Here is an 18,985-nt window from a genome sequence, read left to right as displayed (position 1 = left end):
TTACTGGGTTTAACTGACCTGTCATGCCAGCTGACTGGGTTTTAAGGGTGAAAAGCTCATATGGATGGGCTACAGACAACAAAAACAAATACAAAAGCGGTAAGTGATAAGGGCAGAGGAAAACTTGTGCCACACTAAATACCTACATGTGCTCGTGTGAACCAACTCGTGACGTCTTTGCCGCAATAACCTGGTTTACGGTTTCAGAGACTGCTTTTCTGTAGAACCATCTCCCACACAGCATCATGACACGGGTGATTTTGGAGGACGTTAATGCAAAAAGATGGGACAGAACACAAAACCACCCAGCAACACAGACAGGCCCTGCGGTAGAGACCAAGCAGGAGAAACCATTTTCCTTAAAGCTACTATCAGCGTTTACCCCGATCCTGTGTTAGTTTTGCAGTATAAGCCAGCTGTCTGTCAGCTGATGAGGGAGTCTTTGTGACCACTGATCCTTCCTGCTATGAAGGCTTTTTTTGTTGTTATTATTTTGAAGGTAGGCTTTACACGCTGTTAGAATGCATTATAACTAGATGCAAACTGATGAATTACATCTAATCAAAAATAAATACGGTTCTTACAAAAGTTGTACGTTAAAGAAATATCTTAACCTTACAAGACTGAAAAAAAAAATTAGGTGAGCTTCACAAGATTCAGGAACTTAACTCTGACCTACTGTGTTGTTGGGTTCGTCTTGTTTTGCTAACATTGTGGCATTCATGCATGTTTCAGGTACCGATATGCACATGTAAGAGGGGAAAAAGGCTAAAAGTCAGGAAGTTACTTTCTCTTCCATTGTGATGCAATTGTACTATAGCTACACATGTAATTAATCTGAAATTATTTCCTTCATATTGGTCACATGCTGTTATGTGCTACATGCTAACCAAACATTAGCCAACATCCTGGTTTCGGGCTCCTCGGCATACATGAACTGGACTTATAAAAATCGTTGTTCTAAACTGATGTAAACAGTTCTATCAAGACAATGGCAGGTGAACTTAAAAAAGAAAAGAAAAAAAAGCAACACATGATGGTAAACTGGGGTGTTTAAATACCTGATGAAATCTTGTCACTTAACAGCGCCTTAAAACGTGGAGAAAATACAACACTATTACAAACCTTTAGGACTCACCTCCACGTACGTCAGGACAAACCAGCATTGATTTCAAGATGGATTTTATTACAACAGATTGATAAAACATTACAAAGGATGCATACAGTTAAGCGTTTGACCAGGAAATATTAAAACAAACCTGAAAAAAAGAATAAAGCTAGAGACTGATGAGTCGTAGATCTGAAACGCTACTTTGTTGGAATCATCTTTAATTACTGAGACCCTCACCAACCAAGGTTGGGGACGAATGTCCAACAGCACCTATGCATGCTGTGAGGGCCTCAATCAATCTACAAAAAGAAATAAAAAATAATCAAATGTTTACAAGAGAAACTTGCCTTTGTAAGGGGTTGGTATGTTCATGTGTAACTCCAGCAGCTTCAAAAGAAATACGAATCATTTTTACACACTTCACCTCTATGAACCTGAGTGAAACCTATGGGAAAAAATATATCCTCACATGTGATCAAATAACACCAAAACAGCTCTTAGGTATTTATGTGGTGTTTGGCTGTTTTCCAATAAACATGTTACAACAAATGTCCATGTGTTCTAACAAATAATGTTTGTCTTCACCACCACTGGTCTTACTGCTCTTTGCTTTGCAGCTAGGTTTGAAAAAGCACAAGGGTGAGAGAAAGGTATTAACCTCAAACCTAATGTGGTGGCTGCTTTGCTTCTTCAGTAGCGTCCGGCCGGAGACATGACAGGCGGCCTCATACCCATGGGAGGGCCTCCCTGGTACGGGGGCACCATAGGAGGACCTTGCCCGTAAGGAGGCATCCCCCCAGGCATGTAGCCTGGCATACCCTGAGGAGGGGCGCCATACTGACCTGCAGAAAACACAGACCAAGGCGGTACAATTGTTATTGCTACATTTCCAACGAATTCGACAGCCATTTAAAACCCAAAATTTTTTAATAAACTAACTAAACAAGCGGCATGCACTCATTATTCTTATGCACGTTACTGTTCAAAACCCAACAGAAATGTTCTTACCATGCATGGGATGCCTCATGCCAGGCTGCTGTGGTGGCAGGCCTTGCTGTGGAGGCATTATGGCTCCCACAGCTGCCACTGGGGGAGCAGCCACATGGGCCTGACCAGGCCTGGGTATGAGGCGCTGGTAACGAGGCAACTGGGCCTTCATCTCCTCCTGTTTGCAGGGACAACACACAAAGCAAACATTCAGACTACAGAAACCCTGCTATTCCCCTTTCAGTACAAAGAAACACTCACAAAAAGGTTGAGGAATTGGGTACCAATGTTGGCGTGCCCATATTTCAGACTGAGGATATTCAAGTTCAGAATGATCCTTTAACATAACCACAAAAGAGAAACTACTGAGTAGTATAATGGATATACAATCTAAAAGCTCAACTTGCCATATAAGAGATGAATATCTAACTCCATGTTGATTTTTAAGCAGAACCTGGCTGCTGGTCTCATAATGCTAAAGTCCAATATCACTAAATGTACTATAAATCAGTCATTACTTACTGTGAAAAGGGCAAAACAGAAAGCTCAAGCAACTTACCAGTGAGATATCCTCATCAGGGTGGATCAACTTACTAGTTGCACTCGTGGTGGTGAGGGTGGCAGGCTTACTGGTCACTGTGGCTGGGGGTTTGGCCACAGTGCTGCTAGAGGGATTAGAAGAAGAAGTAGAAGAGGAAGAGGAGACAGAGGGTTGGGTGTAGGCAGGGAATGTCGCTTTGAGAGGCTCGGACGAGGCGCCAGTGCTGAGTGAGTTTGTAGCAGCGACTCCTGAAGTGCTCTGTTGGGCCTGTGCAAACACACGAGACAGACCGGTCAAAATAACATGCAAAACAAATCGAAGACTTTTCAGACAAACGAGAAGCTAAGGATTATACCTCAGTAACACCCAGTGGGCAACAGAATTAATTTCATTTAAAGGTCTGCCTTTTCATTCGGGCTGAAATGGATGAATAAGCTACAGTCAGTAACTGAATCCAACATAAAGTTGTACCACGATTTCACCACATATATGAACCACTTACATCGCTACAGTATCTCCTCTGAACCTTGCAAATCCTGCTTGAAATGAGTTCAGCCCTTTGTATCAAGAGTAGTATATAAATTCAAATGAGTCACTTCAGATGGTCAGAAATCAAGATTGAAGAAGAAAATGAATGCACATTATGTACTACTGCAACATACAAAGTCATTTCAAAGCACCACTAGTAATTCTTGCACATTTCATGCTGCAGAAGTCTGGGGTGGACGATGCCAAGTAAGATCCACATTAAATCCCTTCGTATGCCTCCATTTTTTGTTAAATAAACAAAGCACATGCAGTTATAAGCTCACAGGTTTTGCTAAAGAAAGCTTACAGGGCAAATTCTGTTAGTTAACAGCCGAGCTGGATACTTAAAAGTTGACAGGCAAAGTTAATATGCAACATGCAGCTGCCTCCACTTCAAAGTGCTGTCTGTGAGCATACTTGTGGCATGTTAGGAAAGGGAGGCTGGGAGGAGGCAGACTGAAGGTCTGCAGGTGGAGTAGAAGCGGCTGTTGTGCTGCTGTGAACACCAGAGCCCATCTGCAGCATGGTGGAAAGGAGATCACAGGATAGGCATGTAACATGTCCATATCAACTATCCAACTTTAATTCAACGGTGGCATTGAGCAACAAATAATGATAAAGGGGTTAGTAAGAGGAGCTGAGACTACAGAAATCCAAAGGGGAAATAAAGCATGGACACGTTACCCTTGAGTGTTGTTTGTATAAAACCTTAAAGATGACTTAAATAGTGGAAAATAAGACAACCTGCAAATCGTTCTTTTTAAGGGTGATGTGTGCGTGTGGGGGTGTGTGATGCTAACCTGTGCTGCACTGGGGAAGAGAGGTTTGGTGACGGCGGGCTGAGCCGCTGGTACTGCTGGTCGGCTGGGTATTGGTCCTGCTGCCGGAGCTGGGGCGATGTGGGGCATCCCCGGCCTTGGAGCCATATGAGGAGGCATTCCTGAACCATCAAACACATTCTGTTAACATTCTTCCAATGGCACTTAGGGAGTCTTTAAAGAAATAATATAAAAAAAAAAAAGGACTAAAGAAAAGCAAGGCCATTCATCAAGCTATGCCACTTTCTGAACAGATATGGCTCTCATTGCTTCCATTTGGAAGCCAAAGTCATTATTTGGCCATTTAAGAGATTCAATTATTTTGTTGAGGAAGAAACAAGAAATAATATGTTGCTTCTAAAAGTGTAACCAAAACTCACCTGGTGGAATAGCAGGCATCCCTGGCATCATGGGAGGCATCATCCCACCCATTGGCATCATGCTGCAAAAAAAGTGTAGTCGTTTATTTCCCTGATATCTACAGCAAAGTTACAGTTGATGCCAGAAACGTATGTTAAACCCATTAAGAGAGTCGATTCTTACGCTGGTGGCATTCCGTGCATCGCAGGAGGCATGCCGTGCATCATGGGAGGAACACCTGGCATCATAGGAGGCATTCCTGGAAGAAGGAGAGAGAAAGCGTGGTCCGTTTACTTAAAACTCTACATATTGACACAGGCCACACCCCGAACAATTTTTACAAGCTGCAGCAATAGTTTTTAAAACCATTTTGCTCATCTGAACCTGCTGCAGTGCACTGCATCTGAACCACAGTGTGAGCTTTATACATTTGAAATTTATACATTTTATACATTTGAAACAAAAAGTCAGGGAGTTGATCTGAGATGATCTGCAGAAAGCAGCTACACAGAAAAAAACATTAATTTAATCCATTCATTTAACTTCAAAACTCAGTTACTGAGTTACACGTCAAAGTGGCACCAAAGAGTCCCGTTAGGGCTGCGCAATACATTGTTTCAGTGAGGATGTCCATTATCAAGTCAGGCAAATTAATTCAAACACATCGCGCCACAGGATTGGTAGTGTATGACACAAAAGGTTATTCTACAAGGGAAGCCCGCAAAACTTTCGTCTGGATTTATAAAAACACAGGTTGCTGATGTTTTTATGGCGACATGCAGGTTCTGTGTCAGCGAACAGGTGAAGAACACGAAACGTTTTGGTTGCAATAAAAATGCAACGAACTGAAGCGATGAATCAATTTATTCAACTAATGAGGAAGCAGTGTGCTCTGTTTCTTCTCCATTATTTGAAGCGTGTTAGCCAAACGTATAGCCTTAAAGTATATAATTGACATTATTTTAAAGCTGCTATATTCTCATTTTCTAAAAGCTGCCTCCCAAAAGTCAAAACACCAGAATGATGATTCTTTTTTTTTTTTAAATAAAAAATATACCAAACAGAGCATTTGCTGAAAATCTACTTTCACATAAATATCTTAAAGCATTTCCTAAAACTTTAAAATCAATATACCTTTTAAAGTTAAAATACTAACAATGCATCTGGCTAGATGAAGACCTACTTTCAGTTTCCCATAGCTTATGCAATCCTTAGTAAAGCAAGAATATCCTTGCCATAGAAATCCTACAATGTTCCTTATAAATAATAAAGATCAATGCAACCAATATCACTGCAACCCGGAGCTCTCCACTCGTACATCTTAACAGAAATCACAGCTTTTGAGTTGGTGAGAAATCCCTGTGAATGTGTGCGTTTTCAATTCAAACTGATTTCCAGCTTCTGCCGTTTGTAAAATCCTTGCCTTGATATCCCGCATGAGGAATCCCAGGAGCGCCGGCCACAGGAGGTATCCCAGGTTGGGTCATTTGAGCAGCATAGCCTGCTTGGGGCTGGACAGCAGAAACCTGCTGAACTGACGGTCCTGGTTCGTCGTCATCGTCATCATCATCTGAGTCGTCTTGATTGTTAGACTTCTTCTTTTGACTCTCTAGAGAGAAAAAAGTGTGATGGTGATGCCGCTGCCTAATCATAAACCACCCAATACTTTGACAAAAAAAAACACAGTACGGTTGACTTTATTGTTAACACACTGCCTCTGACCATCATAACTACTGAGAATACCATAAAACCCTGAGGTCTACTTTCACCGTTTCTCAATACAAATCAAACCAATTACAATAAGTCTACTGATCCTAGTCACATATTCACACAACTACATAATTAACTCTTGCATTAACAAAGCTACTACAACTACTTTGCGTTATCCAGTTACAGACAATATATGCACAGGACGGTGAACTAACCCTGCGATTTTTGTTCTAACGTTCGTCTTCTTTCCTGCATGTCTTTCTCTGGAATTCCCTCCATGCCGTAGATCTCCAGCTCAATGTCTGTTCTGCCAGGAATTGCGTTTGGAACACTGTCAATCGTCTCTTTGTGCACCTGAAACACATGAAAAAAGTGAGCCAGATCAGATCCTAGTAACAGGCAGTGTGTAAAACTACTGATCTACATATTCAAATTCAATCTTTGGAAATGAACGACCACAAGAATAAAGACTCTTACCTGCATGCAGTGAATAGCCAAGCCGGGACCAGTGTATAACTTCTTGTGGCAAATGTGGCATTTAAAATGCTTTGCCTTCTGATGCTGAATGAGGATTTTTTCATCGTCAAAGTCTCGATTGCAATACCTTCAGCAGTGGTTAAGGTTCACAATAAATTCAGCATATCGCAAAATCTCACAAATAGTTCAATAACAGCGATGCTTAAAAGACAAATTCCGTTTACATGCAGTCACTAAGCAGCTTTCACTCAGCTATCAGCTATCAAATTATCGAACGCTAAAGGCAGCATTTCTTTTTTTAATGGTACAGCTACAATCTTAAATTAGCTTACTAACACGTAAAAACACTCAACGCCAAGTGTTTTACTTATATCAATTGTACAGAACTGGGTAAAAACAGCGCTCTCAACGGGATTAAGACCAACTCGTTAAACTAACGTTAGCTTGCGATATGAAAGGCGCACGGATAAGTTAGCTTAGGCCTCCCTTTGTCAGGCTAACACGTAGCCGGTTGCCTTCCAGCGGCAACGATTTACCATTTACATAAAAAAGGATACCAGCACCATGGTTTCATCTGCTTCTTCTTTTTTCGCCCCATTATACAAAACTAATGTAAAAGAGCTCACACGACGTTAAATAGTACTCCTATTATCTTTTAGATGATAGCATGCTGTCGTCCCGTGACGAGGATGAAAATGGCGCTTCGCAGAAGGAAGTTCTGGACACAAAGTAGACGTCACTGATACGCCACTAGTTTTACAAACAGGAAACGGGAAACACTCTGCACATATTTAGTTTAAACAGAGAATTGAGTTGATTTAGATATATATTTTTTTTCTTTTTATCTATATTTTTAACACGGACAAACACCTACCTCACATGGCTTTATCAGTACAAAGCTCAGTTAGGCCGCCGATGCTTAACAATCATGGCCTTGGTAATTGATTGAGGAAGTTACGTTTTGGTCATTTTGCTGCCATCATTCACCTTAAATTCCCGCTACTTAATGAGAACATATACGAATCTGGACAGGATCACTGGCTCGTAAAGATTAAAGACAGTTTTCATTAATGTTATAAACAGAAATGTACTCTAACTTGCCTTTCATGTAGAGTTTAACCTTGTCTTTGCCCTTAAATAAAACCTTTAAAGACTTCCCAACAAGGACTTCCTTGAATACTATTTCCAAGATTCGGTTTACACACATTGCAGATAAAATGCCTTTTCAGTACATTCTGATGGTAGGTGGTATTCATTCAGATTATCAGTTTCTGCTTTTTATAGGAACCAAAAAAAACATTTCATAAGACACCAAAAACAGCACAGATCGATTAAATACCTGTAGAATTATCCAAAACCACTGTCACAAAGATACATGTTGTAAACACATCGACTCATGACAGCATTATGAAACTAACTGGTGAAAATGATATACGGGGACTTCACTTATTACGCTATAGAAGGATATTGATGAAACTGTCCTTACACAGAATAACAGTCAATCTGATTGAGAGGAATGCTTTATCATGAAATAAGTGGCAGCCTTTTTTGCTTCTAAATCTGTCACATAAAGATCCTGCTGGTAAAACTTGTTCTGGCTTCTTAATTAAGATTTTAGATTTCTGTCCATTTCTGTGAGCTCATTGTTATGGTGGACATTTAAGATGGTGAAGGTAAGCAACTGGCAGCCTATTGGACACACGAGGAAATCAGTAACAACAATCTTATCCCAATTTTGTCCCAAAACGTGTAATTGCCTCTGAGCCACATGTAAAGTAGAAATGTGAAGCTGGTTCATTGATTCAACACAGTTTCCCTTCAGCACAATGATGCTCACACAGCTTTAGAAAGACAAAAGTCATATTTCGGTTGTAAACCACATAGTTTGACCATTGTGCAGCACTGTGCATTGTGTCGGTTTGTGCTTTCCCTGTTTGCTTTGCTCATTCAGGTTTGTGTATACTGACAATTATGGGTAATAATAAAAAAAATATACATCAATAATAACCATTCCTATCCTCTTAATGAAATGAAAAACTTCTTCAATGTCTGTGGACAACTATGATGTAGTACTGTACATTCGTCACCGGAGGGTGGTCTTTCCTGGTAGATGAAATGCAACTGCTTTAAAATCTCCCAAAATTCTTTATCTTTTGCATTATTTTCAGATTATTACTATGAGTCCAGATTATGAGTCCAAGAATGGATGTAAAACATTTCCCAATGAGAGTTTCAATGATAGCAAATGTATTTATGTTGTATTTGAATAGAAGATATGGCAGATGTGGAAGAAGAGTTGGGATCTTGGTCAGATGTAGTTGACTTGAACACAGAACACTGCAGATGAACTAAATGCTCCCACAAACCAGTTTTTAAGGACTTGCCTAAACATACATGGATGAGCTTGATTAGAATCTTAAAATACAACGATTCCATACTGAACTCACAAAGTAGGAACATCTGATAGTCAGAAACAAAACTTGTTATTCACATGTCAGGACACAACGGGAAGTAGCAACAACTGATCAAACCAAAAGCCAACTGTTGTTCAAGTAACCATCACTTATAAAACACATTTAAAACAACAATGTGCTTTCCATTCAGGTTGAATTAAAGAAATAAATTACTGATATATATATATATAAAAAATATTAGAAACATGACACAACAGAATATAAACAAAAACAGTGCCAAAATCAATTAATAATAGTTCAAACAAACATAGAATATGATGACTAAGTTTAAAATTAGAATAAAATCAAACAAAACTGAATAAGAGCTAAAAATAAAGTTTGGGAGCAGCAACTGAGAGTTTGACCGACTTTGGATTTGAGACGTGAGCAAGGGACTGAAAGCCACAAGTGTCCTGGATATTATCTGGTTTCCTAGTGTCCCCCGGATAAATATCTGGAAAACATCAGTCTTCATTGCTTGAGAGGCCCACGTTGACTCCCCACTCTTCCTGGTTCAGTGAGAACAGGGCAGCTCTACGGCATCTCACTGAAATGAAGTGAGTTCAAGCAGGTGATCCTGTGAAAAGACCACAAGTCTTGCGCTCAGTGAGCGGCACTTAGCAGCTCTAATTATTGCTGTGATGTTTACAGTATATGTGTAGCAGATCCCGTTCAGCACAGTGGGAAGAGATTTCACCAGGTATGTCTTTTATCCATCCATCACAGGTGAGGCAAATAAAGATCATATGGACAACAAAGCCAGTGTACCATCAAAAGGCTCATACAGTGGAGATGCAGAAAGCGTATTACAAGTGGATTATGAAAGAGGGTTTTCAAATTTGCAGCTGGAATCCAATAACTTTTGCATCAGTGGTATTTCTGAAGAAGTAGACTAATTTAGTCATTATAAACAAAGTAAATAAGACAATAAGGTAGCAAACAGTTTAATAAAAAACACTTTATAGCCTCGAAGTTAACTGTGGATTGTTAAGTTGTTTCAGTGTAAAGAAATGTCCATACTTGAATGTCAAATAATATTGATATCTATTCAATGACATTTGGAACAATGAACTGCAGCATCTCTTTAATGAAACAGTTATTGTTACTTTGGACAATTTTCATGTGCAGAAAACAATGTGTTGACCGACAGTATACTTAAAGCTACTTTCTTCATAGAAAATGGCTTTCACCCCAATTATTTGCCATAAAGACAGAAAATCCAAACTCTCTGGAAAATAGCTCCTCCTGTTTAGAAAATCTAATCTAAACCCTGCTTAAAGTTGTCTTCTTTTAAAAACAGTATTATTTTGAACTGAAATGATTGTAGGTCAAACAAAAGCCTCCTGCAGTATATGTGTTTTTACATATTCTTTAAGTACAGACAATAGAAGTACAAGGCGGGACTGACTTAATATCATACATGTGTGAGCTGCGTTTATGTTTAAAGCTTATGTTTAAGGTAGCTACAGAAGTGGAAGCAGCATGTCTCCTTCACTTAGAACTCAGTTGGAGAATCTTGGATATGAGGCTACATGGTGGTGTGTACCTTTCACGCAGTGGCAGCTGGGATAGGCTTCTGCTCCCCACGACTGAATTTTATTGAGTGAATAAAAAAGATTTCAGGTATGACACCCAGCAATATATAAGATTAACCGCACCCTTACAAGCTACAATGTTGTACATGTGCAGTGTAACATATGAACATTCACATAATTTCACATGAGTAATTTTACTCCTGGTACTTCACTTCTGCACTTTTTCTGGTTTATCTATCCAGGGATCTAAAAAACTGTGGCTTACATTTAAAACAAGGTAATATTTCAACAGTACTTCTCTCAGCAGGCAGCATAAATGTTGAGAATCAAAATAGATTTTCAGACAGATTTGACTTTCCTCATTTTCTCTTTCTCACTATGATGATTGATTACCTCTGGAAAGTAGAGATTTATGATGGAAAATACAACAAGGTGGCCTTCCTTGTTCACATAATGAATTTTTCATTGTTGCCTTCAGAACCACCACCCTCCATATGGTTGCTACTGCCAGACAGACAGGACATTCAGTGACAGCTTAAGGGATCCCTCCCTCTGAATGAATTATAGCTGCTACTTTTAAGCTCACACTTTTCATTGATCACTCTGACAGCTTTTTTCCCCATTAAGGCTTTTGCCCTGGCTCACCACTGCAGTTCTCTGGGTTTCAACTTAGAAATTAATACAATTCTAAGGCTGCTTTTGGAGCATAAATCCTATCGTCTTCCCCTATATGCTATTTCATGAAATTAGCATATATGTGTGCAGCCTCTTGTGTCATGACATACAGTGATACCTGAAGGATTGTGAACCCTTAGAAGTTTCCATATTTCTGAACAAATTATCTAAAACATGATCAGTAAAATAAAAAGAACCAATGTAAATAGATAAATCACACGTTAGAACTGATCTATCTGGCAAATATTTGTAAACATCCACGATTAGATGCGGAATTTGGAGTCCGGTGTTTTCAGTCAGTGGGATGATGATCAAGTGCGAGTGTGAACTCTGTTTTATTTAAAGAATAGAGATCTCTCAAAGTCTAATGTTCACAAAATGTTTGTGGAGGTGTATAACACAAACAGAAGTGCTGTTGATGCTCATCAGGCAGGAAGGGTTACAAAACAAGCTCAAGAGTGTTTGAAACCCACCACTTCAGAATTAGACACATTAGTTCAAATAGAGGGAATTCAAGAGCCCTGTTATCATCCACAAGAGAGTTCAACCTACAAAGATCACGAAAAGTCTGTGAGGTCAGGGTTACTTCATAGTAACTAAAGGTCTCTCACATTGGCTAATGTTAACATCACTCCTAACAGCAGTGAACTAAAGAACTGCAATTTGCAATAGGCCCCTATTTTCACTTTGCTTAAATTAATGTGGACATATATTTAGTGGATGGACAAGAACAAAATGTAGCTGATTGTTTTAGCCAAAAATAGATGTAAAGCCTTTAAAAACCGTCACGGATACATGACCCCTGCGGTTTGAGTCGACAGAGCGGAAGAGCCTTATCACAGTTAGGACCAACCTGGGCTGGTGGGCTAAGATTTGAGGTATCAAGCTGACTATATTTTATTGTCATTGGTCCTGAGGGTTTTTTAGATAAGACCTCTGATTGATGGCTGATAGATGTTTGCTTTAAGATTCATTGAAACATAGAAAAGAAAAAATATAATATAATAAAAACAAAAACACCAAAACATTTACAAAGGTCAGGGAAGAAATCCAACAGCATCGCATTTAGTTTCTGTATAAAACATTTTATTGAACCCCTTTTTGTACATATCAAATCTACAAAATATGCACAATGTTAAAATACTATCAGTGATTTACCCCTCACTCAGTTTGGTGTCATAGCCCTTATCATCTACAATCCCCGGCCATCATTAACCATGAATTAAATAGGATACATACAGGATATAGCTAAAATATCACAATGCAGACCGACCAAACAACTGACACAACATACCAATATCATCACGTAAAAAAATCAACTGCAAATGCATGTTAAAATATGGATCTGTATTTCATTACATTAATATAACGTTTGTGCAAAGCGATTATCAGTGTGACATGAGGTTAAAATACAGTACAGTTTGAGACTTACAGCTCCAGGCTGGGGTCGCTTTTTTATCTTGGTTCAATCAATTAACAAATCAAGTTGTGACAGGAACTAATGACAGATCATTGATTTATGACTTTGACCAATTGCCTCCTGAACTGAGAGTAAACCAACAACCCAAGCCTAGATGTAGTCGAGGTCAGGCATGTGTGCTTCTAATGAGAAAACGATTTATTCAGAATGTCCAAATGTCCGGCTCCGTGGACACCACTTGGAGTTCCTTTTAATAAGTAAACTTCTTTTTACTTTTTGCAATTCCTCTTAACCCTCACAAGAATCATTGCAAAACCCTAGCAATGATAAAAACAAAAACATTTTTTGGAAAGCTTTTTCAGTGACATTTAACCGACTGTTCTCCGTACACAAAAGCAACACTTGTCAGGCGCTGTTCTTCCCTGGTGCTTGTTGCAACATTTTGGCATCATTTTTTTAAAAGTTTAAAGTCTGAATGGCACTTCTGCGTCACGTTCATATCTGTACACACAATGAAACATTTGTGGCACCCCCTACACACACACACACACAAAGGACACAATATTGAGGTTCAAATTGTCCTGAACAGATAATAATCCTGATGCTGAAGGCAACACTGAACGGTAACCCACACTTTCCTTCAAAATGTAATGTCAAAATGTTTCTGAAGGTGGCTTGTCACCTGTATAATCCCTGTTCTCTCTGTACAGTGTAAGTTTCATTGTCCTGCTGCCTGTTGTATGTGAACTTGCTCACCAGCTACTCATATTGACAACAAAATACAAACTATCTGCAAGTCTAAACACTCATAAACGCCTTGTTCATCTGGAGATAAGAGGATTCTCAGGAAATGGTCTGATTAGAAAATGGTATTACATTGTAGGGTTTTACAGCTGTCACCCTACACAAGAGGCAAAGTTGCAGAAATACTTCTAGCAGGCTGATGTCTTCATGAGAAGGCACCGTTGGATAGAGGAGAAATAGGCAGAGGAGGTTATGCAATGCTGTTTTTGTTAGATCCGAGGCTTCTTGTTTGGTCATGGTATGTTGTCAGCAACGGTCTCACAAACACCCATTAGACACTGAGATGAAGAGCAAGAATAGGTTAGCTTGAATGGTAAGGTTTAACTGACAAAAGAAGGAGGAAGGTGACTGTGAGACGACTCTGATCACCAAAATATGGTTCCAAATGTGAGGGCTGAGGTGACACATCCAGTGAAGGTGGCCAATCAATGCAGGAATAGGGAGGGTAGGGTGTTTTGTCTCCCTCTAAAGAGCAACTCATGGTGCAGGGGGAATTCGCACATCAAGCAGGCTGTAGGCGAAAATGTTCCAGAATACAGCGCAGAGCACAAACAAAGTGTAGACACAGAAAAATATCCAAAACAGAGACTGCTCCTGGAGTCGCTGCTCGTAGTTCTGCAGGACCACCACGCCCAGTGTCAGGCCCACCACCACTCCCCCCAGGTGGGCCACAAAGCTGGGGTTGGGGCACGGAGGGAAGGCCGGAGGGTAGAACCGCAGCCACACTGCTCGACCAAACTCAACGCTCACTATGAGGAGAGTGAAAAAGAGGAAAAGACATTATGTAAGCTTGTATGTAGAAACAAATATCTACTGCACATCTTACAGCCCCAATTCCAAAACAGTTGGGGTGGTGTGTAAAATGAAAATAAAAACAGAACACAATCATTTTTTAAATCTCATAAACAACTATTTCATTCACAATAGAAAACCATACACACATAGCAAATGTAAGTGAGACATTTTACTATTTCATGAAAAATATCAGTTCATCTTGAATTTGATGGCAGTAATGTGTCTGAAATTAATTGGGACAGTGTGTAGCATCACCTCTCCTTTAACAACAGTCTGTAAACCTATGGAAAATGAGGAGACCGGTTGCTGGACATTGGTAAAAGGAAACTTGTTCCATTCTGATAACCCATTTTAGCTGATATCATTATAGGTGTTTAACAGTCCTGGCTCATCTATGTCGTTTTTTGCAATTCAAGATTGCGGCAAATGTCTTCAGTTCATGAAAGATCCGGACTGCAGGCAGGCCTGTCCGGCACCCAGAGTCTTCCACTACGAAGCCATGCTGTTCTAACAGATGCGGATACAGATACATTGTCTTGCTGAAATATGCAAGGCCTTCTCTGAAAATGGGATCTAGATGGGACCATATGTTACTCTAAAATCTATAAATATCTTTCAACGTTGATGTAGCATATGCAGCGAATGCAGTGTATACCACATCCTATGTGGAAGAAGCTTAAAACTGGAGGGGATTACGATTACGACATATCACTTTAAAACAACCATGATCTATCAGAGCCATCGGGAATTATGGTGTCATTACTCATTGACAAGATACAGGTTAGACCTAAGTCAAAGTTTATCTGGCCCTGATATGCAGCTGAGTCGGCAAGGGAGGTAGTAACAGAGGTGAAACAGGCCTGACTTGTGTGTGCTTACACACATCATGTTGGCATCAAGGAGCTCGCCTTGATGCGGGGCTGAGTCTCCTCTGGTTGATGTGTAAATTAAGAGAAAGAACAGCTAAGAAGTTACTAAGGAAGTCTTTTTTTGTCCACAACCGATTTCTGAAAGAGACTTGTGTGCAGAGATTTATTTCAATTCACATTTACACAATTTTTCCTAAAAAGAATATTAAGAAAATCAGATGTGCACAAATACATGGACAGAAATGACCATGCATGTGTGTAAACATCTGCACAATCTACTTTCCATCTACACACGTAAAAAAGCGCATCCTCCAAATGGATGAGAAAAGTAGTAGATTTCCATGGGGGACCAAAGCTGTCAATCTCCATAGAGGACGCTACTATAACTGGCTTGTTAGCGGGTCCCATAGTTTCAATTCTATAAATTTTGAAGCTGCCCTGTCAGAAACTTTAATATTATAGCTAAGGCACAAAATCATATTTTTCAACCAGGAACCTTTGAAGTAGATTAAAAGTATAAGTAGAGGAGAGTGTTGAAAATGTAAAAGAACTTACTGCAAACCAGAGCCATGGCCATCCGGAATAACTTAAACTGACATTTCATTCCCGACCAGTTCTAAAAAAATAAAGAAAAACAGAGGAATGAGAAATTACAAAGATAGACTGTGTCAGAGTCCTCAGAAACACACATATAGGCATGGACACACACGCACACGCACACACACACACACACACACACACACACACACACACACATACATCTACTGACATAAAATGACAAGAGATTGTGCCCCCTGTATCAATTCAGGTCAATTTTGAAAACCCAGGAGGCACTCTGACCCGTAATCTAACACTGTACTGGGTAATAAGATTTCACCAGAGAGGAGAACTTATCCTGCCGGACTGCCGGGATCTGGAGGAGAACATAATAAACTCTGCATAATATACAATAGATGTTCACCTTGAGTGACAACAAAAGTGTACTTGACAACCCATACAAGAGAGCGGTTTCACTAAACAGAGTAGGTATAGATGTCCAAGGACAGCAAAGGCATTGATGGGGAGGGATTTCACTCACACTGTGTCATATAAGTATCTGTACTTGCTCATACTCTTTTCTGATCTTTGAATGACAAGGTAAAAGTGATGCTGAAGAATGTATGGTATCTGGAGATAGAGAGGCACTGGCTGGGGACCTAAAGGGCCAGTTTTGATAATGTTGCAATGCTCTGTAGTGACAGGACAGCTGAGTGATGTGACACAGTAACATACACGTGTATGTAAACAGGAGAACTCACCATTACTACATTAGCTAAATGTGCTGACACCAGGGCATACACTCCTCCAGATGATCCGACCACAGGAGCTGTCATATCAGTGACAGATACCGCCAGAGACCCTGTAGAGACAAGAGAGGCCACAGGTTAGTCAGTTTGCTATAAATACATAAGAACTTCCTTCTAATGTCGGATTCAAAGGGATAAAAAACGTTCTATTTTGTGAAATAATCATACTTTTTTCTCTTTTTTACTATGTGCCTGTGCTGGAACTACACACCACAAATTACTTTTGTTCAGAGTGCATTTATGAAGGTTTCATTGCAGGTTTCAGGAATAGCAATAGTCAGTGGACAGTCAGTGAATTCATTTTGTGCAGAGCCATTGGGATTGAGAGTTGATGATCCTTACCAACACCTGCCTCATTTTTTGCCTTAGCTGATACACTGACTCATAGTCAAATGTAATCTCTTACTTCCCTGCTGGCATGCCCATGCTGGTTCTCCGTATGTCTCCTGAACCCTTGGCAGCTAGGAAATGCTCGCCATGAGAATGTAAGTGGGTTGCAATATTCAACAATACCGATAAGCTGGAAGGTGACTGAAATATCTAATATATTACTATATGAACAGCTCAGCTCAGTGTGAAGGAAAGATGTGTTTATATAATGCACACAATCAACTCCAGGCAAGACAGGCCTCAAATAAAGTATTGTTTTCCATCGTTTTGCATCTTTTTTTTAAAAACAGTGACAATAAAGCTGCTCTTATTCACATATATTCACATCTTTTTTGTCAGATGGCTAAATGTGTCAGAAACTGTGATTGAAACTCAGTCTATTAAGACTTCGCATCAACTTCCATCCATCCATCCATTGTCTTCTGCTTATCCAAGGTTGGGTCACAGATGCAACAGGTTCAGGAGAGAAACCCCGACATCCGTCTACCCAGCGACACTCTCCAGCTTCTCCTGGGGGATCCCAGACTGTTCCCAGGCCAGAAGGAATATATAATACCTCCAGCGAGTTATTGATCTGCTCTGGGGCGTCCTCCCAGTTTGATGGGCCCAAAAAGCTTCGAAAGGGAGGCAACAAGGAGGCATCCTAACCAGATACATCCTCTTCCTCACCAGGGAGGAACAGCTCTCAGGATTATGGGAATACTCAAACCTCTCTGCCACGTTAAGGTAGCGTTTCCATGGAAGGGTATGTGTCAACTTGCAGCTACTTAAATAATTTTCTGGCCGTTGATCTACTCTAAAAATTATTGTAATTTTAAAATCACAACATCATCTCAAAAAAATTCACCATTCACGTCTGTGCAGTGAATTTGATAATGCTTTCATGTGCAATAATCTCAAAAAGTGACAGTAAGAAGTGGCAAAATGTCCTAAATATTTTCTCTCACAGTCAACAGCGTTGCATCACAGGACAAACTTGGGTTAAAAACTTGATTCTGCTCCCTCACATATAAACCAACACAAATATGGTGGTCACATGAAATGACCACATTGGGCTGTAACAGTTGCTTGACTCAGCTATGCTATTTCCTATTTCACTCAGTAAAGTTACACGCACAATGGAACTGAGCTACAATGACAGATTGAATATGCCTTTTAAGTGGGTTCTTTTTTTTTTAACAATTTCTGATGCATTAAGCCATCTGACAAAAGAAACTGAAGAAAAAAATGTAAATGAGAACAGCTTCATTGGAAATTCAGCTATGTACATTTTTGTTTTTTTAAAAAAGCAAAAAGATAAAACTTTGAAGCATGCAAGGAGCGACTATTTAAGTCTAGCTGAGCGTATACAGTAATCTGATCACCAACTGCATTACCTAGCCGATTATTTTATCATTACATTATCTTAAGCTCGATTTTGTACTACTAATTTGTTAACATGTATTTTCAGTTAAGTTTAAGTTCTGGTTTAGTCAGACTCAATCATTTTTTTTATCTGTCTTAGAGTCATGTAAACAAACTCACAAAGTTGGATTTATAAAATCTCTCTGATTAAGGTTGCCTGCTCCTAATGTTTTCAGATGGGGGTCTCTGTGAAGGCTCCCCTAATCCTCAGTGTGTATTCTGTATAATTCTGTGAGGGTTTCAGTCTTTGCTGTAAACATTACTGAACTTCTCACATACAAGAGGTGTAAATAGTTATGAGACTGAACAATATTCTAAAATGTAACAGATTTATTTTGGATACATATACTTTACGCTAATTTTCTAACTTGCGATACAATACAAAATTCTAGAATGTCAATTTGAATTGATTAATTAAATAAAAAATGTCTTTAAGCTTTTGCACTTATGAAGGAACTTTTTTTAACCTCTGAGGGTCATACTGACAGATGCTGTGAATAGCTGACTAATTTGAAAAGGCTCTGACTATTTGCATACTGAATACATCTATTTTGAATAGTACAAAGGCAGCTTTGCTACTCACAGTTTAATGTGGGTGTATTATAAGCCGACCTCTACGAACAGAGGCTTGCTCATACTGTGTAAGAACACACTGTAAAAATCCCAGTGAAAATCCCAGTCAGCTCTGCAAACAGGAAATGGCTTTCTGTAGCACTTTGGTACCAATTCATCTCATACACAAAAGAGCCAATCAAGTATAGA

General features: G+C 39.6%; 2 protein-coding genes across 5 annotated transcripts in view; both read right to left on the bottom strand.

The window, feature by feature from the left end:
• Positions 1-1,167: 1,167 nt before the first annotated feature.
• Positions 1,168-7,269, bottom strand: znf207b (zinc finger protein 207, b). 2 transcript variants are annotated; one of them, XM_072383442.1, is made up of 11 exons: positions 7,090-7,269; positions 6,533-6,659; positions 6,271-6,409; positions 5,769-5,954; positions 4,529-4,604; positions 4,366-4,427; positions 3,968-4,107; positions 3,585-3,683; positions 2,658-2,906; positions 2,120-2,276; positions 1,168-1,953 (listed from the first exon to the last, which is right to left on the bottom strand). In XM_072383442.1, the coding sequence occupies exons 1-11, from the start codon at positions 7,128-7,130 to the stop codon at positions 1,802-1,804; spliced, it is 1,428 nt and encodes a 475-aa protein (XP_072239543.1). In that variant the 5' UTR covers positions 7,131-7,269; the 3' UTR covers positions 1,168-1,801. The 2 variants fall into 2 exon arrangements, with proteins under 2 accessions (XP_072239543.1, XP_072239544.1); XM_072383443.1 differs by lacking the exon at positions 3,585-3,683 and having other exon boundaries at positions 7,090-7,268.
• A 4,990-nt stretch (positions 7,270-12,259) lies between these two features.
• Positions 12,260-18,985, bottom strand: part of rhbdl3 (rhomboid, veinlet-like 3 (Drosophila)) — a 68,992-nt gene continuing 62,266 nt past the window's right edge. For all 3 annotated transcript variants that reach the window (XM_072383439.1, XM_072383440.1, XM_072383441.1), the window contains 3 exons: positions 16,382-16,482; positions 15,639-15,699; positions 12,260-14,168 (listed from right to left, as the gene is read on the bottom strand). In XM_072383439.1, the coding sequence (XP_072239540.1) occupies positions 13,897-14,168; positions 15,639-15,699; positions 16,382-16,482 (434 nt within the window). In that variant the 3' untranslated portion in view covers positions 12,260-13,896. The remainder of the gene's footprint in view (positions 14,169-15,638; positions 15,700-16,381; positions 16,483-18,985) is intronic.

Source organism: Leuresthes tenuis, unplaced genomic scaffold (genome assembly GCF_036924035.1).
Source record: "Leuresthes tenuis unplaced genomic scaffold, fLeuTen1.0.hap1 SCAF_4, whole genome shotgun sequence".
In the NCBI taxonomy this organism is placed as follows: Eukaryota; Metazoa; Chordata; class Actinopteri; order Atheriniformes; family Atherinopsidae; genus Leuresthes; species Leuresthes tenuis.
This window is presented reverse-complemented; position numbering and strand designations above follow the sequence as displayed.

Bases quoted from the DNA above. Each gene is read 5' to 3' on its own strand.
- znf207b (XM_072383442.1), bottom strand. From the start codon at position 7,130: ATGGGGCGAAAAAAGAAGAAGCAGATGAAACCATGGTGCTG. The intron at 4,605-5,768 runs GCAAGGATTTTA...TCCTTCTTCCAG, and splicing joins TCCTCATGCGGGATATCAAG to GAATGCCTCCTATGATGCCA. The intron at 3,684-3,967 runs GTTAGCATCACA...ACCATGCTGCAG, and splicing joins TCTTCCCCAGTGCAGCACAG to ATGGGCTCTGGTGTTCACAG.